At 42.4% G+C, this 15,954-nt stretch overlaps 2 gene segments (V, D, J or C); both read left to right on the forward strand.

The window, feature by feature from the left end:
- The first annotated feature begins 4,245 nt into the window (after positions 1-4,245).
- On the forward strand, positions 4,246-6,576 carry LOC112577645. The segment is given in 2 exon segments: positions 4,246-4,555; positions 4,719-6,576. Coding segments are annotated over 2 exon segments (549 nt in total).
- A 1,050-nt stretch (positions 6,577-7,626) lies between these two features.
- On the forward strand, positions 7,627-10,735 carry LOC102413251. The segment is given in 2 exon segments: positions 7,627-8,750; positions 8,883-10,735. Coding segments are annotated over 2 exon segments (543 nt in total).
- The last annotated feature ends 5,219 nt before the right edge of the window (positions 10,736-15,954 follow it).

Here is a 15,954-nt window from a genome sequence, read left to right on the forward strand (position 1 = left end):
TATCTATATTTAGAATTTATTTTGGAAAAGGCAATGGCAACCCACTCCAGTACTCTTGCCTGGAAAATCCCATGGACAGAGGAGCCTGGTAGGTTGCAGTCCGTGGGGTCGCTAAGAGTCGGACACTACTGAGTGACTTCACTTTGACTTTTCACTTTCATGCATTGGAGAGGGAAATGGCAACCCACTCCAGTGTTCTTGCCTGGAGAATCCCAGGGACGGGGGAGCCTGGTGGGCTGTCATCTATGGGGTCGCACAGAGTCAGACACAACTGACGCGACTTAGCAGCAGCAGTAGCAGCAGCAAGGCTCATGTATTTTGTTTGTTTGTTTGTTTAGTGATATTCATTTTTGATATACTGTATTCAGTCTACTTCCCAGTTCTGTTGACTTTGCTTCCTAAAAGTCCTCTAGAAGATGTCACAATCCCCACAACTCAATTCACCTCCACAATCCTCATTAAAAATCCATCTCAGTCTCTTGCTCAACACTTGACACACCCCATCACTCTTCCATGTAGTCCCTTTTCCATAGTGAGAGCGATTTTGCCAGAGTGCAGATGTTAGCATGTCAGTCACCTGGATCCCCATTTGCTCTTAGGACAAAGAAGAGCTGCCTCTCCAACTTCATTTCATTACGTGTCCTTAATCTCTCCATCTCTGTCTCTCCCTCTCTCTTCAACAATACTGAGTATGTCAAAGGCACTATTTTCCTCTTATATAACCCATTCATATAGATATTTTAGTTGATTTTATTTTTTTCTTTTCCTAAAATTCTTCTCCTTGCTTCAAAAGAGTTAAAAAAAAATAGTAAATGCCTACTCATTCTTGTATACTTGTCCAAGAGTCAGTAGCTAAGGAAAGCTTAGTGGGTACTTTTAGAATTATAGGCCTCTGCATTTTCAGGTTTGTAATTTATTTTTATTTCTTTCATTATTTGTTTAAGGTCTATTTTCAATCCTACTCTGTGATCTCCTTGATGATAGTGTCCATAACTGTGTTTTTAATTCTTGAAAACTCAGCATCAGTGTATCTGAGGCATTTGCTGTTGTTGTTTAGTTGCTAAGTCGTGTCCAGCTCTTTGTGACCTCATGGACTGTAGCCTGAAAGCCTCCTCTCTCCATTGGATTTCCAGGTGAGAATGCTGGAGTGGGTTGCCGTTTCCTCCCTGACCCAGGGATCGAATCCACATCTCCCACATTGGCAGGTGGATTCTTTACCACTGAGCCACCTGGGAAGTATCTTTGGCATTAGCATCATTCAATTTCCTTCTTCATTTCTATTCATTAATGTGATCTTTATGTTAAGCCTCCTCAAAAAGCTATGATAATATTTAGTGAAAAAAGTAATCTTTAGAGGTTTATGGATAAATTCTTGGAGTATAGAGGGGATTGGCAAAGGATAGCCACAGGGCAAAGTAGCTTGATACTTATGTTTATAAATAAAGTTTTATTGGAAAACAGCCATGCTCATTTATTTATGCATTGACCATGGATGCTTTGTGCTATACCAGCATAGTTGTAGCAGAGACTGTAAGACTTCAAAACCTAAACTATTTACTATTTGACCCTTTATAGACAAAAAGTCTGCCAACCTACAGGGTGTAGGAATTACATTAGAATTTTTTGATTTGGATTTTTTGTTTGATGACAACAAATTAAATAGTTTCTATCATATTTCTAATATTTCTAATCATCTGTTGGGCCAATTTAGAATATTCCCTGTCTTTCTGAAGATTTTGTGTTATGTCATTTTTTAAAAGTTATGACCAACCTAGATAGCATATTGTAAAGCAGAGACATTACTTTGCCAACAAAGGTCCCTCAAGTCAAGGCTATGGTTTTTCCAGTGGTCATGTATGGATGTGAGAATTGGACTGTGAAGAAGGTTGAGTGCCAAAGAATTGATGCTTTTGAACTGTGGTGTTGGAGAAGACTCTTGAGAGTCCCTTGGACTGTAAGGAGACCCAACCAGTCCAGTCTGAAGGACATCAGCCCTGGGATTTCTTTGGAAGGAATGATGCTAAAGCTGAAACTCCAGTACTTTGGCCACCTCATGCAAAGAGTTGACTCATTGGAAAAGACTCTGATGCTGGGTTTGGGGGGATTGGGGGCAGGAGGAGAAGGGGACGACAGAGGCTGGATGGCATCACTGACTCAATGGACGTGAGTCTGAGTGAACCCCAGGAGTTGGTGATGGACAGGAAGGCCTGGCGTGCTGCGATTCATGGGGTTGCAAAGAGTCAGACACGACTGAGAGACTGAACTGAACTGAAAGTCAAAGGGAATAATGACACTTTACAAATAAAAGCATTGTAGGTCTTTAAATGGATAAAAGTTTTAAGAATATTTTTTAAACATTTAAAAAGTTTGAATGTATCAACATGCAATTCAGTGGAAAAAAGTAGCAGTAAATTCACAATATTTTTTTCAGTGCTGATTTTTTGATGCTTTGTTCAATAATAGAGTTATATAATGCTGACTTAAATAGATATTTTTGAATAGAAGTAAAAATACTGGAAATCACTAATCACAGTAATTCAGACAATAGTGCAGAGAAGGCAATGGCACCCCACTCCAGTACTCTTGCCTGGAAAATCCCGTGGATGGAGGAGCCTGGTAGGCTGCGGCCCACAGGATCGCTAAGAGTTGGACACGACTGAGCATCTTCACTTTCACTTTTCACTTTCATGCACTGGAAAAGGAAATGGCAACCCACTCCAGTGCTCTTGCCTGGAGAATCCCAGGGACGGGGTGGGGGGATGGAGGGAAGCCTGGTGGGCTGCCGTCTATGGGGTCGCACAGAGTTGAACATGACTGAAGTGACGCAGCAGCAGCAGCAGCAGCAGACAATAGTGCATTAAGCTCCAAATCATCTTAATCAGGTGAATTATTGAATGACACAATCTATAGTTTTCTTCTAATGAGATTTCACCACCTCTTTAGTTTCAGTAAAATATCACTTCTCAAATTAATGTTTTAATATGAATTTTATTAATTTTGTATTTTATATGCATGGGCTTCCCTGATAGCTCAGTTGGTAAAGAATCCACCTGCAATGCAGGAGACCATGGTTTGATTTCTAGATCGGGAAGATCCGCTGGAGAAGGGATAGGTTACCACTCCATATTCTATAGCTTTGCTTGTGGCTCAACTGATAAAGAATCCGTCTGTACAGCGGGAGATCTGGGTTTGAACCCTGGGTTGGGAAAATCCCTGGAGAAGGGAAAGGCTACCCACTCCAGTATTCTGGCCTGGAGAGCCCCATATAGCTTATGGGGTCGCAAAGAGTTGGACACGACTAAGCGACTTTCACTTTGGTGATTTAGAACTGTGAACCGAAGAGGTTTATACTTAACGTGAGTTTTGTATGAATAAAGGTGCTATAATATTTTTAAAATAGTCAGTATGAGAGTGGTCTCTTATATGAAGAACTGTGCCTTAGTTTTGAGAAATACCTAATGCTCCTGTGTTCAGACCCTAGACATGCCTCTGGAAGCCGCTCATCATACCGCGGGCCTGAGAACTATTTCTCGTAGAGACCATCCTTCATAAACAGATCATTGTACACCTGGGCATGTCCACTCTTTCACTTATTCATTCATTTTTCAAATATTTTTAAACCGTTTGCTCTGAACTAGTGTTCTGTGTATTTTGAGAATTTGGCCACTGAGATTAATAAGATGAAGTTCCTGATCTCAGGTGTATCAAACCTAGTTTGAAAAACAACACACAAATGATTCCAATATGGTGTAGAAATGACAGTGATAGATGTGCGTACAAGGTACGGTGGGAAGAGAGGTGGGTCCTAACTCAGCCTGAAGGACTGGATCAGCACTTTCATAAGTTGGCATGTAAATTGGTTCTTAAAGAAGGAATAAAAAGTTGCCTAGGCAAAGATTCTAGGCAGAAAGGAAGAACATTCTAAGCAGAGACAGCTCATCCCCTGGTTCTAAGGGACCAGTGAGGGAAATGACAAGAAGAGATATAACTTAAGTTGCCTAAATGAGCTTATTGCTCAATGTGATCAGACAATAGACGCTGGGCCTGGAAAGCCTTAAGAGAACTGTATTTCTCTGCATCTTAAAGACAGAGGAATCACCTACTGTCTCAGCTTCGGGCACCATTGCGAAGTCTGCAGAAATTATTTGGTGCTTCCTTCCTTGAGCCCTACGCTCACCCCAGATACCTATTTCCCTTCTATGCCTACAGCTTGAGCTCCTTTTCAGGGTAAATACCAAAAGATGTACAGCAGACTGCAGGAACAGAGGGAGAACGACAGAGGGCGCTGCTCCCTTTCCTTGGTGGTTTGATATAAATTCATCTTTCATTTCTGAGAACCTTTCTCTCTTGCTCAGCCTACAGCATGATCTTGTAGGAGAGTTTGTCTTGCATAACACATGAACCAAGATTTTCTTGAAGATGTCAACAAAAGATCAAGAAACTAGAGGAATAGTTTTTTCAACTTTCGTGTATCCCCAGACTCAGCCTCCCACTGCTTCTGAGCCAGCTATGCTGTCTGCTTTGTGCTTAGGACTTGTGATCTTGTTGATAAGGCGTGAGTAACATTTATTTAAAATTTATATGTTCTATTCCTTGGTTTTAGGATGTCATGTAACCTCTATCAAGCGGGAGATGGTCCCTCTTCCTTAGCCAACTTAACAAAGTCTTACTGTGTGTGTATGTGTGTGTGTGTGTGTGTGTGGTTTTTTTTCTTTAAGGAGGGACCAGTGGAGACTCGGTGACCCAGACAGAAGGCGTTGTTATCCTCCCCGAGAAGGCATCTCTGACTCTGAAGTGTAATTACCAGTCCAGCTATTCAGGTTTTCTTCTCTGGTATGTCCAGTACCAAAACAAAGAGCTTGAGCTGCTCCTGAAAAGCTCATTAGGAAACCAGAAGGTGACCAGCAGAGGTTTTGAAGCCACTCATATCTCGAGTGACAGCTCCTTCCACCTGCAGAAATCCTCCGTGCAAACATCAGACTTAGCTGTGTACTGCTGCGCTCTGAGTGACACAGTGAGAGAGGCCGCAGGGGGAGCTGAACACAAACCCAAGGGCACAGATGGGGTGAGGCTGTGGGCAGCTCTCCAGAGTTCTATGCTAGAGGCATTGTCAAAGTACTTTCAGCTCTGAAGCTCAGAGCTAAGAACCTTGGAGTTCTTGGATTGCCCTACAGAGAGGAATCTGGGGTGGGACAGTGTAAAGAGGAACCTAAGGGCTTTTCTCCACAAATGCCTGTTTTCGGCTCATTCGTATTCCCCCTAAAGACACAGAATCCCTTGAAGTGTCATTAACTCTTCAGTGACAATTCAGTTGATATATGCTGAAATATTTCACAACCTGTTAATGAAAACTCCCGGGAACATTGTTAATGGATGACTGTGTGATCTGGAAGGTAGTCTCTGGTTTTAATAATTCAGACTAGGATTGTATGTCTTGCTGAGATACACCTGCAGACACTCCATCTTCAGTGACTAGGAGCTTTATTCTCTCTTCCCTTGACTTTTCCATCCCTATGGCTGCTACAGCAATGCTGCTACCTAGGTAAGTTCCAGGAGGAGAGTTTTCTGACAAGATAATCCTTCTGTCAATGGCCCTGTGGGTCAGAGCAGTCCAGCTGGTAAATATTGCAGGCATGAAGTGTATTGTTTGTATTCAAACAGGGTACAGGATATTCTCTTTGCCAATAATAACGTCACCTCAGGGGAAATTTATTCATCAGTCAGTCATATTTCTGATATATGGAAAAAGTGTTTATGTACTCTTACAATAAGCTATCTTTGGAGTGGAGTGAGTTTTTCACCTGCTCCAAGAAACTAGGAGAAAATATCACCCACTCCCAAGGCAGGAACATCTCCCCACTCCTCTGCTCATGAGCAGGGAATGTGGAGCCACTTGGGCTCTGCATCTCTGCAACAATCATGCCCATTGCACAGAGCATCCCCTCTGCATCTCTGCAGGTTGAACTCCTGTCCACGCCTTTAGGGACCAGACTTTCTGGAAGGACAGTGGGACACAGAAGGTGTGAAAAGAGATATGTTTTACTGCCAGCCAGTCAGGGACATGTGGCCTAGACACTGATTATTTGTCATCTCATAATGTATAAACACAGCAATCAAAATACAGAGTTTAATAGTAGAATAGTTTTAATGGTCCTGGAGGATGTAGTCCCCATCCTCATTTAACAGGGTGGATGTCAGGACACCTACCTAAAGGTCAGTGCAGACCTCCTCCCTAACATCCTATAGTCCTGTACCCTGGGTGTTGGTCACCTGAGCACTGGGGATTCAACATCTTGATAAACAGGCCAGAGAAAGGGACAGGGAGATGAAAAAACAAAAATAAATCTTACAGTGGAAAAAAAAGTATTCAAGCATGATTTATTTCCCTGGTGGTAACTGTATCAGCCCTCTACTTCTGGTCTGATCTCTCATTCCACATCTCTGCGTCCAGGCTAGTGGGACTACAGACAGGGCAGAGGATTTTTTTTTTTTCTTACCTGCTCCTCAGTCAACTGAAAGCAATTTGAGATAGGAATCATGTCTGGTTTTCAGTTTACACGTTGTAGGAGAAGGAAATGGCAACCCACTCCAGTGTTCTTGCCTGGAGAATCCCAGGGATGGTGGAGCCTGGTGGGCTGCCATCTATGGGGTCGCACAGAGTCAGACACGACTGAAGCAACTTAGCAGCAGCAGCAGCAGAGAACTCTTTAAATTTCCAGCATGAATGTTGGAGCCTAGGGATTCCTGAACATACACAAAAGTTTAAGAGCACGCAGGTGATCTGCTGAGCCAGAGAGTCCTACCAGCACGATAACTTGACTCAAGACTCTAATTTTAGGGGGAATTTTGGTCCAGGGGATAGGACTCTGCACTCCCAATGCAGGGGTCCCAAGTTCAGTCCCTGGTTAGAAAACTAAATCTCACAAGCTGAAGCTAAGACCCAGGGAAGCCATAAACAAAACAAATGACAACTCAGCAAACAGCTGTGCATTAAAAAATAGCTCTAATTTTAGTAGGAGTTCATTTTAACTGGTGAGAAAATCTCTGTAGGTGGAAAGGTACATCTGAAGAAGATTGTTCTTGAAATTGTTCTTAGTCAGTTCAACTGACTAAGTCATAGCCATTGTTACTGGATTGATAGCACTGCCCTGAAAACCCGTGTAAGGCAACCTCACACCTGCCTGCAGCCACAGAGTCTTCATGCCTTAAAATGGTTTATGTCAGTAAAGAACAATGTTTTGACTTCCTACCATAATACAACCATACTTTCCATAAAGTAAATCCTAGGAAAAGAAGCAGCTATGAAATGAGTTTGTTATATCTTCTGCTGGGTTCACTCACTTGCAAAAATAATTGCACAGGAACCTAGACAAACAGGCTGATAGACGCTGAGCAGACAGCTCTTTCCACTGCGACTCCTGAATCTCTAATTAAATAAACAGGAGCCTAATAAACACCACACACATGCCTTTGAAATGAAGCAAGCCTGGTTAATATATTAAGCATCTGAACCTGACTTTCTAAAAAAAAATACTTAGTTGAATTACAACAAGAATGTCACAAGTGCTATCAACTAGTATGGTCCAGGGGCCCCAAAGGAGATCTTTCCAGGGAGGTTTACCAAACTCACTGAGGTTTTTCTCTTTTATTGCAGATTATCACTCAGCCCAGGATTCACTGTGGATCTCCTCCCTCCTCATGCTACCACCTTGCCCTTGTCTCTCCCTTTCTCTCTTTTTGTCCACATCCCTCCTCTCTTGTACAGTGGTCCACAGATTTCTAGGTTCCATCTCAATCCCACACTGGGACAGTTTTGGTAAATCCCTCATGCACTGGTGCCTGGAAGCTGCCTCCATGAAGTAAGCTGGGCAACAATAGTGCTCATCTCATCTGTCTTCCTTATCTCTGTGCTACCTGATGTACAAGGTCCAAAATTTGTTTAATATATTTTGTCCAGTTTTCTAGTTGTAAGGTCAACTCTACCTTTAACTGTGAAAAAGAAGTAATGGTAATTTATTTATTTATTTTTTGGGGTATTTTTACAAATGTATTATTTTATGATGGGAGGATATGTGATAATAACCTTATCATTCAACCACACATTATTTGAGACCTGCCGTAGATAAGGTTTCCTCCAGACATGTTGACTGAGTCTTGGGGATGAACAGAGCTAGTTCAGGTAAAGAACTTGAGGAAAGGAGGGAGCATTTTCCGTTCGGGGGATTCTTCTCTGACTCATGGGCATCTTGGAGACATATGGAAGGAAGAAATCCCTGACTATTCCATCTAGAAATTGTAACTGGGGTTTATTGCAAAGCTAGAGATACCTGTACCATGCAAAAAAATTATGGAAGTAATAATAGTTTCCCTGAGCACGCTTATATTTAGGACTCTTTTCTTAGGGTCCTGTCCCATTCTTCTGTACGTACCCCACAAGCTATTACCAGGAGGAATAGGTCAGACAAAACTGTGGTGCAATTTTCACGATCACCACCAGAGGGCGCGGCTTCCTTCAGATGCGGTTCCTCATTGTATTCAGGAGCTGGTTTCACTTGCCTGCTTTGTAGCCACAAGACAGAATATTGCTGCAGTACAGAAAGGGGCTCTCAGTTTCTGAGCGAGGAGCTTCTGTAACATCCAGATGAAGACTAGATTTGTTAGACTGGTGTATTGCAGGGAACAAGGATCGTTTTCTTTGGCGAACATGCATTCTGCCACTCACTCAGTTCTTCTGATCATCTTAATATTCAGTAAGTAACATTGTATTCTAAATGTTAATTATTTTTCACTTTCTTATAATTGTGGGCAAGTTTTATTTTTCTTCTCTGACTGAAAACTCTCCTCCTGTACATTTCTACCATAACAAAGTGATTCTCTTCCAGGAGGGACCAATGGTGACTCAGTGAACCAGACAGAGGGCCCAGTGACTGTCTCAGAGGGGGCTCTCATGACCCTGAACTGCACTTACCAGACTACTGATTTGGCTCCTTATCTTTTCTGGTATATCCAGCATTTCAACAAAGCTCCTCAACTCCTCCTGAAGGGCTCGATGTCAGACCAGAACCCAAAGAGTAAAGGTTTCCAGGCCACTCTTGTTAAGCGTGACAGCTCCTTCCACCTGCAGAAACGGGCAGTGCAAGCATCAGACTCGGCTGTGTACTACTGTGCTCTGTGTGACACAGTGAGAGAGGGCTGCGGGGCAGCTGAGCACAAACCCCAAGTGCAGATGGGGCTCTGGCTGTGGGCAGCCCTGCAGGGGGGTTGCTGTTTCTGTCTTCAGTGTTTTATGCTAGCTGTGTTGTTGTTTATGTACTAAGTCACGTCCGACTCTTTTGCGACCCTATGACTGTAGTGGGCTCTTCTGTCCATGGGATTTCCCGGGCAAGAAGACTGGAGTGGGTTGCCATTTCTTTCTCTTGGGAATTATCCCAACCCAGGAATGGTACCCGTGTCTCCTGTTTGGCAGGCAGATTATTTACCACTGAGCCACGTGGGAAGCCCCTGTTTTATGCCAGAGGCATTGTCAAAGTACTTCCAGCTCTGACGCTCAGTGCCAAGAACACTGCAAATCTTGGATTGGTCTACAGAGAGGAATCTGGGAGGGACAGTGAAGAGAGGAATCTAAAAGGCCTTCTCCAGAAATGCCTGTTTTGAGCCCAGTGACATTTCTCCAGATGGCATAGAATTCCTGGAAGTGACATTAACTCTGTTCAATGACAGTTCAGTTGATATATGCTGAAATATGTCACAACCTGTTGATGAAAACTCCCAGGACACCTCGTTCATGGATGCACGTATGACCTTGAAGCTACTGTCTGATTTTTATAATTCAGACCAGCATTTTGTGTCTTGCTGAGTTTCACCTGCAGACACTCCGTCTTTAGTGTCTGGGACCTTTACACTCTCTTCCCTTGACTTTTCCAACTCTTATGGTTGCTCAAGAAATGCTGCTGCTGTGAGTCCCATGAAGATGGTTTCCTGAAAAGATATTCCTTCTGTCAAGGGCCCTGTGGGTCAGAGCAGTCTAGTCAGTGAACATTTTGCACATGAGGTGTCTTGCTTATATGTTGGTGATAGCTCCACCCTCATCTTGTCATCATGGCAGCTCTTTACAGAATGCTAGGTCATGATCCCGAGTCTGGTCTTGAGGATCTGTGCTGTGAGAAATTCTGGACATAAACATGACCACGTAACCTGACATATTATCTTTATCACTGTATTGAGGCCTCTGATCCTTTTGAAGTGGGTCAAATTCAGTGACCAAGCAAACACTCAGTCCGTTAGTGAAAAGAGGGACTTTTGTTGACAGGGATTCTAAATTCTTGACATATTCACAGTGTTCCCACAGCAGAGGAGCAAAAAACAAAGAAATGAGTGGCTCTCACTGCAACTTGCAATGAATGAAACTCACCGAGAGAAATTCGTCCTGGCATTCTGGAGGTCTCTGAACCTCACTGTGCTTTATCTCTCGTATGATTCTGTAGGACTGGCAGGTACAGATGAAGGTTTTGCAAGCCTGAGTCTTCTGTGATTTCAGAGGCTCTTCTTTAGAAAAAGAAAATGAAATTGCAGAATCAAGTTTCTTGGGCCCAGGACACTAAGATATCCTGAAATACAGGCTGAATTGCTTCATGGTAAAACCCTCTGAAAGAGATGGGAATACCAGACCACCTGACCTGCCTCTTGAGAAATTTGTATGCAGGTCAGGAAGCAACAGTTTAGAACTGGACATGGAACAACACACTGGTTCCAAATAGGAAAAGGAGTTCGTCAAGGCTGTATATTGTCACCATGTTTATGTAACTTCTATGCAGAGTACACCACAAGAAACGCTGGACTGGAAGAAACAAAAGCTGGAATCAAGATGGCCGTGAGAAATATCAATAACCTCAGATATGCAGAAGACACCACCCTTATGGCAGAAAATGAAGAGGAACTCAAAAGCCTCTTGATGAAGGTGAAAGTGGAGAGTGAAAAAGTTGGCTTAAAACTCAATATTCAGAAAACGAAGATCATGGCATGTGGTCCCATCACTTCATGGGAAATACATGGGGAAACAGTGGAAACAGTGTCAGACTTTATTTTTGGGGGCTCCAAAATCACTGCAGATGGTGACTGCAGCCATGAAATTAAAAGACGCTTACTCCTTGGAAGGAAAGTTATGACCAACCTAGATAGCATATTCAAAGGCAGAGACATTACTTTGCCACAAAGGTCCGTCTAGTCAAGGCTATGGTTTTTCCAGTGTTCATGTATGGATGTGAGTGTTGGACTGTGAAGAAAGCTGAATGCCGAAGAACTGATGCTTTTGAACTGTGGTGTTGGAGAAGACTCTTGAGAGTCCCTTGTACTGCAAGGAAATCCAACCAGCCCATTCTGAAGGAGATCAGCCCTGGGATTTCTTTGGAAGGAATGATGCTAAAGCTGAAACTCCAGTACTTTGGCCACCTCATGGAACAGTTGACTCATTGGAAAGGACTCTGAAGCTGGGAGGGATTGGGGGCAGGAAGAGAAGGGGACAACGGAGGATGAGATGGCTGGATGGCATCACTGACTCAATGGACATGAGTCTGGGGGAACTCCGGGGGTTGGTGATGGACAGGGAGGCCTGACGTGCTGCAATTCATGGGGTCGCAAAGAGTCAGACACGACTGAGCAACTGAACTGAACTGAAACCCTCTTCATAAATTTTACCCTCCTCTTTAAGATCAAAGCATTATAATCATCTTACTTTGCCCTGATATTGGCAGATTAGAAGCCCCCAGGACTCTTTCCATCCCAGCACTTGATCTGTAATTAATACGAGTATTTTCATCTCTATCACTTTTTAAATAACAGCTTTATAAAGATAATTCACATATCATCACCTTCACGCTTTTACCTGTACAATCGAGTGGTTTCTAGCATGTTCACAGAGCTGTGCAGTCATCAGTACTATCTGATTCCAGAACACCACCCCAGGAAGAAACTTTGTACCCATTAGCAGTCACTCCCGTTCCCGTTTCCCCCAGACACTGGCATCCACTCCTCTGTTCTCTGTCTCTATGGATTTGACAGTTCTGGGCATTTCCTAGAGATAGAATCAGATCGCATATGACTGTTTGTACCATCTTCTTTCATCTAGCAGAATCTCTCCATGGTGTGTCTCCATATCAGTTCTTCACTACTCCTTATGGTCACTTAATAGGCTGCTCTGTGATACCACCTATTCTCCTTATCCATTCTTCACTTGAAGAATGATTGTTTTGGAAACATTTTGGTTATTTCCACTTTTTAGCTCTTATAAATAATGCTGGTATAAGCACTCATGTGCAGGAGCTTTATTGCTCTAAATGAATGTACTTTCAGTTAGAGGTGTGACTTTTTGTGTTTTCATATTTGTTTCATTTCATTTTGCTTTATTTGGCACCAACATTTCCTTAGGGTGTAAAATGAGTAAGTACAAGAGAAAATGCTCTTAAAAAAAAAAAGAGAAAATGCTCTTTAAAATTATGATTTAATGCTTACATGAGATATAATCATTCCAAGCTATACTTGCATTCATTCGGGAAAATTTTTGAGCACATACTCATGTGTGTCAGTGATATGAATAAGTGTTGAGAATATAGTATACATGACCGAGTCTCCTGCTTTAGGATTGTATACTTTAAGACACCATATATGTCTTAAAATAATATTTCTTTCACAAATCTTTTTATTCACTCACTGAGCTCTGTTTGTCCCCAATATGTGACATTGACAGGTTTATGGGCAATGGGCTAAGCTTTTAAATCCCTCTCCACCTCTTCAGGTAGACACTAGGAGACTTCCAATTTACAAATGACAAAATTGAGGTGTAGAGATGTTTAGTAACTTAACCAAGGTAACATAACCAGTTAGGAGCAGAGATTGGGTAGGACGTCAATCATTCTGATGCATGACTAATATTCCTAAAAGCTAATTGATGGAAGCATCATGAAGTATGTTTCTTTTTTGTTAAATACCATTGCCTTCTTAGAATTTAATAATTTTTGAAGTTTTCATTTGATGAACAATAAGTTAATGCAATAATGAAAAGTGTACTTTACTCAATGGGCCATCACAGGAGTCTGTATATGTTCCTAAATAATGAAGCCAAAAAATTGCAGTCATCATCTTTTATGACTTTGAACATAAATTTGCTCAGATTCTCTGTGATTGAATAACCTACTTATTCAGGGCTTATAGCTGAGCCTCAGTAGCCATATTAAAGAGGATATATATTACAGGTCTTTGCCATGGCAATGAGGACTATATCTTTCAAATTAAAAAACCCCTTTCTGTGGCAAATATGTGTCCTCATTGGGACTGTAAGACACAGCATTTTCTGTTCTGCTACACTGTATATCTTATTAAAGCAAATCCTTTTTTTAGACAATTAGTAAATACGGGTCTGGGCTTCCCTGGAGGTTCAGTGGTAAAGAATCTGCCTGCCAATGCAGAAGACCTTCTTCGGGATGAGTTCAATCCCTGAGTTGAGCAGATTCCCTGAAGAAGGATATAGCAACCCACCCCAGTATTCTTACCTTGGAAATCCCATGGACAGAGGAGCCTGCTGGGTTACAGTTCGTGGGGTTGCAAAGAGTCGGGCTCAGCTTAGTGACTAAACAGCAACAAATACGGGTATGATGAGGAAGTTTCATTGACTTTTCTAAGCACATTAGTAATTTGTGCCAAAGCAGAAACTTTCAAAGGCAATTTTATCTCAATACAAAAGCCTAAAATCTAGTGTTTGCTTTGTGGCTTCAAGAATTTCTAGGGTTTTCAAGTGAAAGCTACCTGATGAAGCTGAGAGGGAGGGTAAAAAGAATGCTGGTCCATCTTCCTCTCTAGCATTAAGCAAATTGATTTATCAAGAATTCTCCAGGTCAGAATACCGGAGTGGGTAGTCATTCCCTTTTCCAGGGGACCTTCTCAACCCAGGGATCAAACCCAGTTCTTCTACATTGCAGGCGGACTCTTTACCAGCTGAGCCACCAGGCAAAGCCCTTATGAAGAACAATAACATTTAAAATGTTGATGACCTTGGTCTTACATGTTCTCATGGACCTATGTCTAGAGCAGTGAGACACAACTCCCAATATTTAAGATGGCAAAGAGTTTTAAGACTGTGATGCAGGGAACAGACGTCAGTGGAGATTGAACTCTGCTGGCATTTCTAACAGGATTTCTATTGCTTTTGATGATGCTTTGGCTCCAGATTTGTGTATTTTTAGGGTTTTCTCATCCCAATTTCCAGCACAATTAATGGGTATGGTTTGGAAGAGCTGGGGTGATTCAGAAATACACATATGAGTTTTCACAGGAGTTCTTATATTTAGGCACTGACTAAAATTTTCTGAATTTACTTTTGTTTACACACATGTAAATTGTGATCACATATACATGTATTTCTCCCCCTGCTGCTATTTAACATGGCACACACTTGGCAGATTTTGTGACGCAGAGGTAAGATATGAAATCGTTCATAGACAACAAAATATTTTGCAGGTAACTTTTACCAGATTCCATAGGGAAGGGAAGGGAAGTCGCTCAGTCATGTCTGACCCTCACCGACTCCATGGACTTCAGTCTACCAGGTTCCTCTGTGCATGGGATTTTCCAGGCAAGAGTACTGGAGTGGGGTGCCACTGCCTTCTCCCAGATTCCACAGGAGGCAGGAACAAAGATGAAGCAAAAAATTCTGCCTTTCTGTTAGAGTCGAAACCCCAGTGTTACTTTTGATTATCTGATCCAAAGGAGAACAAACTGAACATGATTCAGTTTTACCACTGTTTATTTCTAGTCTGATAGTGTTCTAATTCGACAAACTGATGTGCAGAAGTCTAGCATTTCCCTCCTATAAAGGAAGCGTGTGACATGACACAGACAAACGGCCCTCCAGCTGCTGACTCAGTTTCCTGCGTGTGGCAGAAGCATCACATAGCCCAGGAGATCTGCCTGGACCTCTTGAGCACAGGGTGCAGAATTCAGATCTGGATCTGAAATGGAGCAGAGGCCGCGTCACTGTAGGGAGGAGCTGCCCATATGCTGGTTGCCAGTGCGCCGAGGGCAGGCAGAGCCTCTGTCTGTCTTGGTGAGGGTGGCCACACACAGGACTCATGCGCCTCTCTCAGTGCCAAGGCTGTGGGGAGGGCAGAGCATTGTTACCTGATGCATCTTGAAAGGGAGGGGTAATGGGCAATGGAATCGGGGCATTTGGTCCTAAGCCACTTCATCCCCTATATCATCATGGTTGTAAGTAAAGGCTCTTTTCTGCAGGATCCAGCATGACCCAGAAGGTAACTCAAATCCAGTCAGCAATTTCTGTGGTGGAGAAAGAGGCTGCAACCTTGGACTGTGTAAATGAAGCTAGTAGTTATGGTTATTACTTAAAAATCAGATATCACATTGAAAACTGGATTTCTAGCTTCTCTATAAAAATATCTAAGAACACAACATCCTCTGGGGTAGAGGTCCAAAGTCATGTTTGATTGCATGATGCCTTTGATATAGACTCATTTTATGTTTAAAATCTATGCAGATTTACGATTCACAACATGAATAGCCCAAAAATAAAATTTTAAATTATTAGTCATAATATAGAAGCTGATCCAGAAAGCAAACAAATCTGAATTAACATCTCATGGAAATATACCTGTTTTTTTCCCTGTGATTTTTATCATCACAGCATGGATCCCAGTGTGAGAAATTTCAGTATAGTTTATTCATTAATTCTTAGTTTTCTGGTAAGCATTGGGGAAACATTAGTTGGCAAGACAGATGTGATGTCTGCTTTGATGGAGCTCATGTTCCAGGGGGCTGTAGTGGTATCCAGTACAGGATAGTAGGCAGAAAGGACGTCACAGCACAGACTGTGTGACCTTAAGCAAGTTGTTGGCTTTGACTTTCTGCTTCCTTGTCTGTAAAGTGTAAAGGTTAGTTACGAAGCTGCTG

The sequence above is a fragment of the Bubalus bubalis genome, chromosome 11 (genome assembly GCF_019923935.1).
Source record: "Bubalus bubalis isolate 160015118507 breed Murrah chromosome 11, NDDB_SH_1, whole genome shotgun sequence".
NCBI lineage: Eukaryota > Metazoa > Chordata > Mammalia > Artiodactyla > Bovidae > Bubalus > Bubalus bubalis.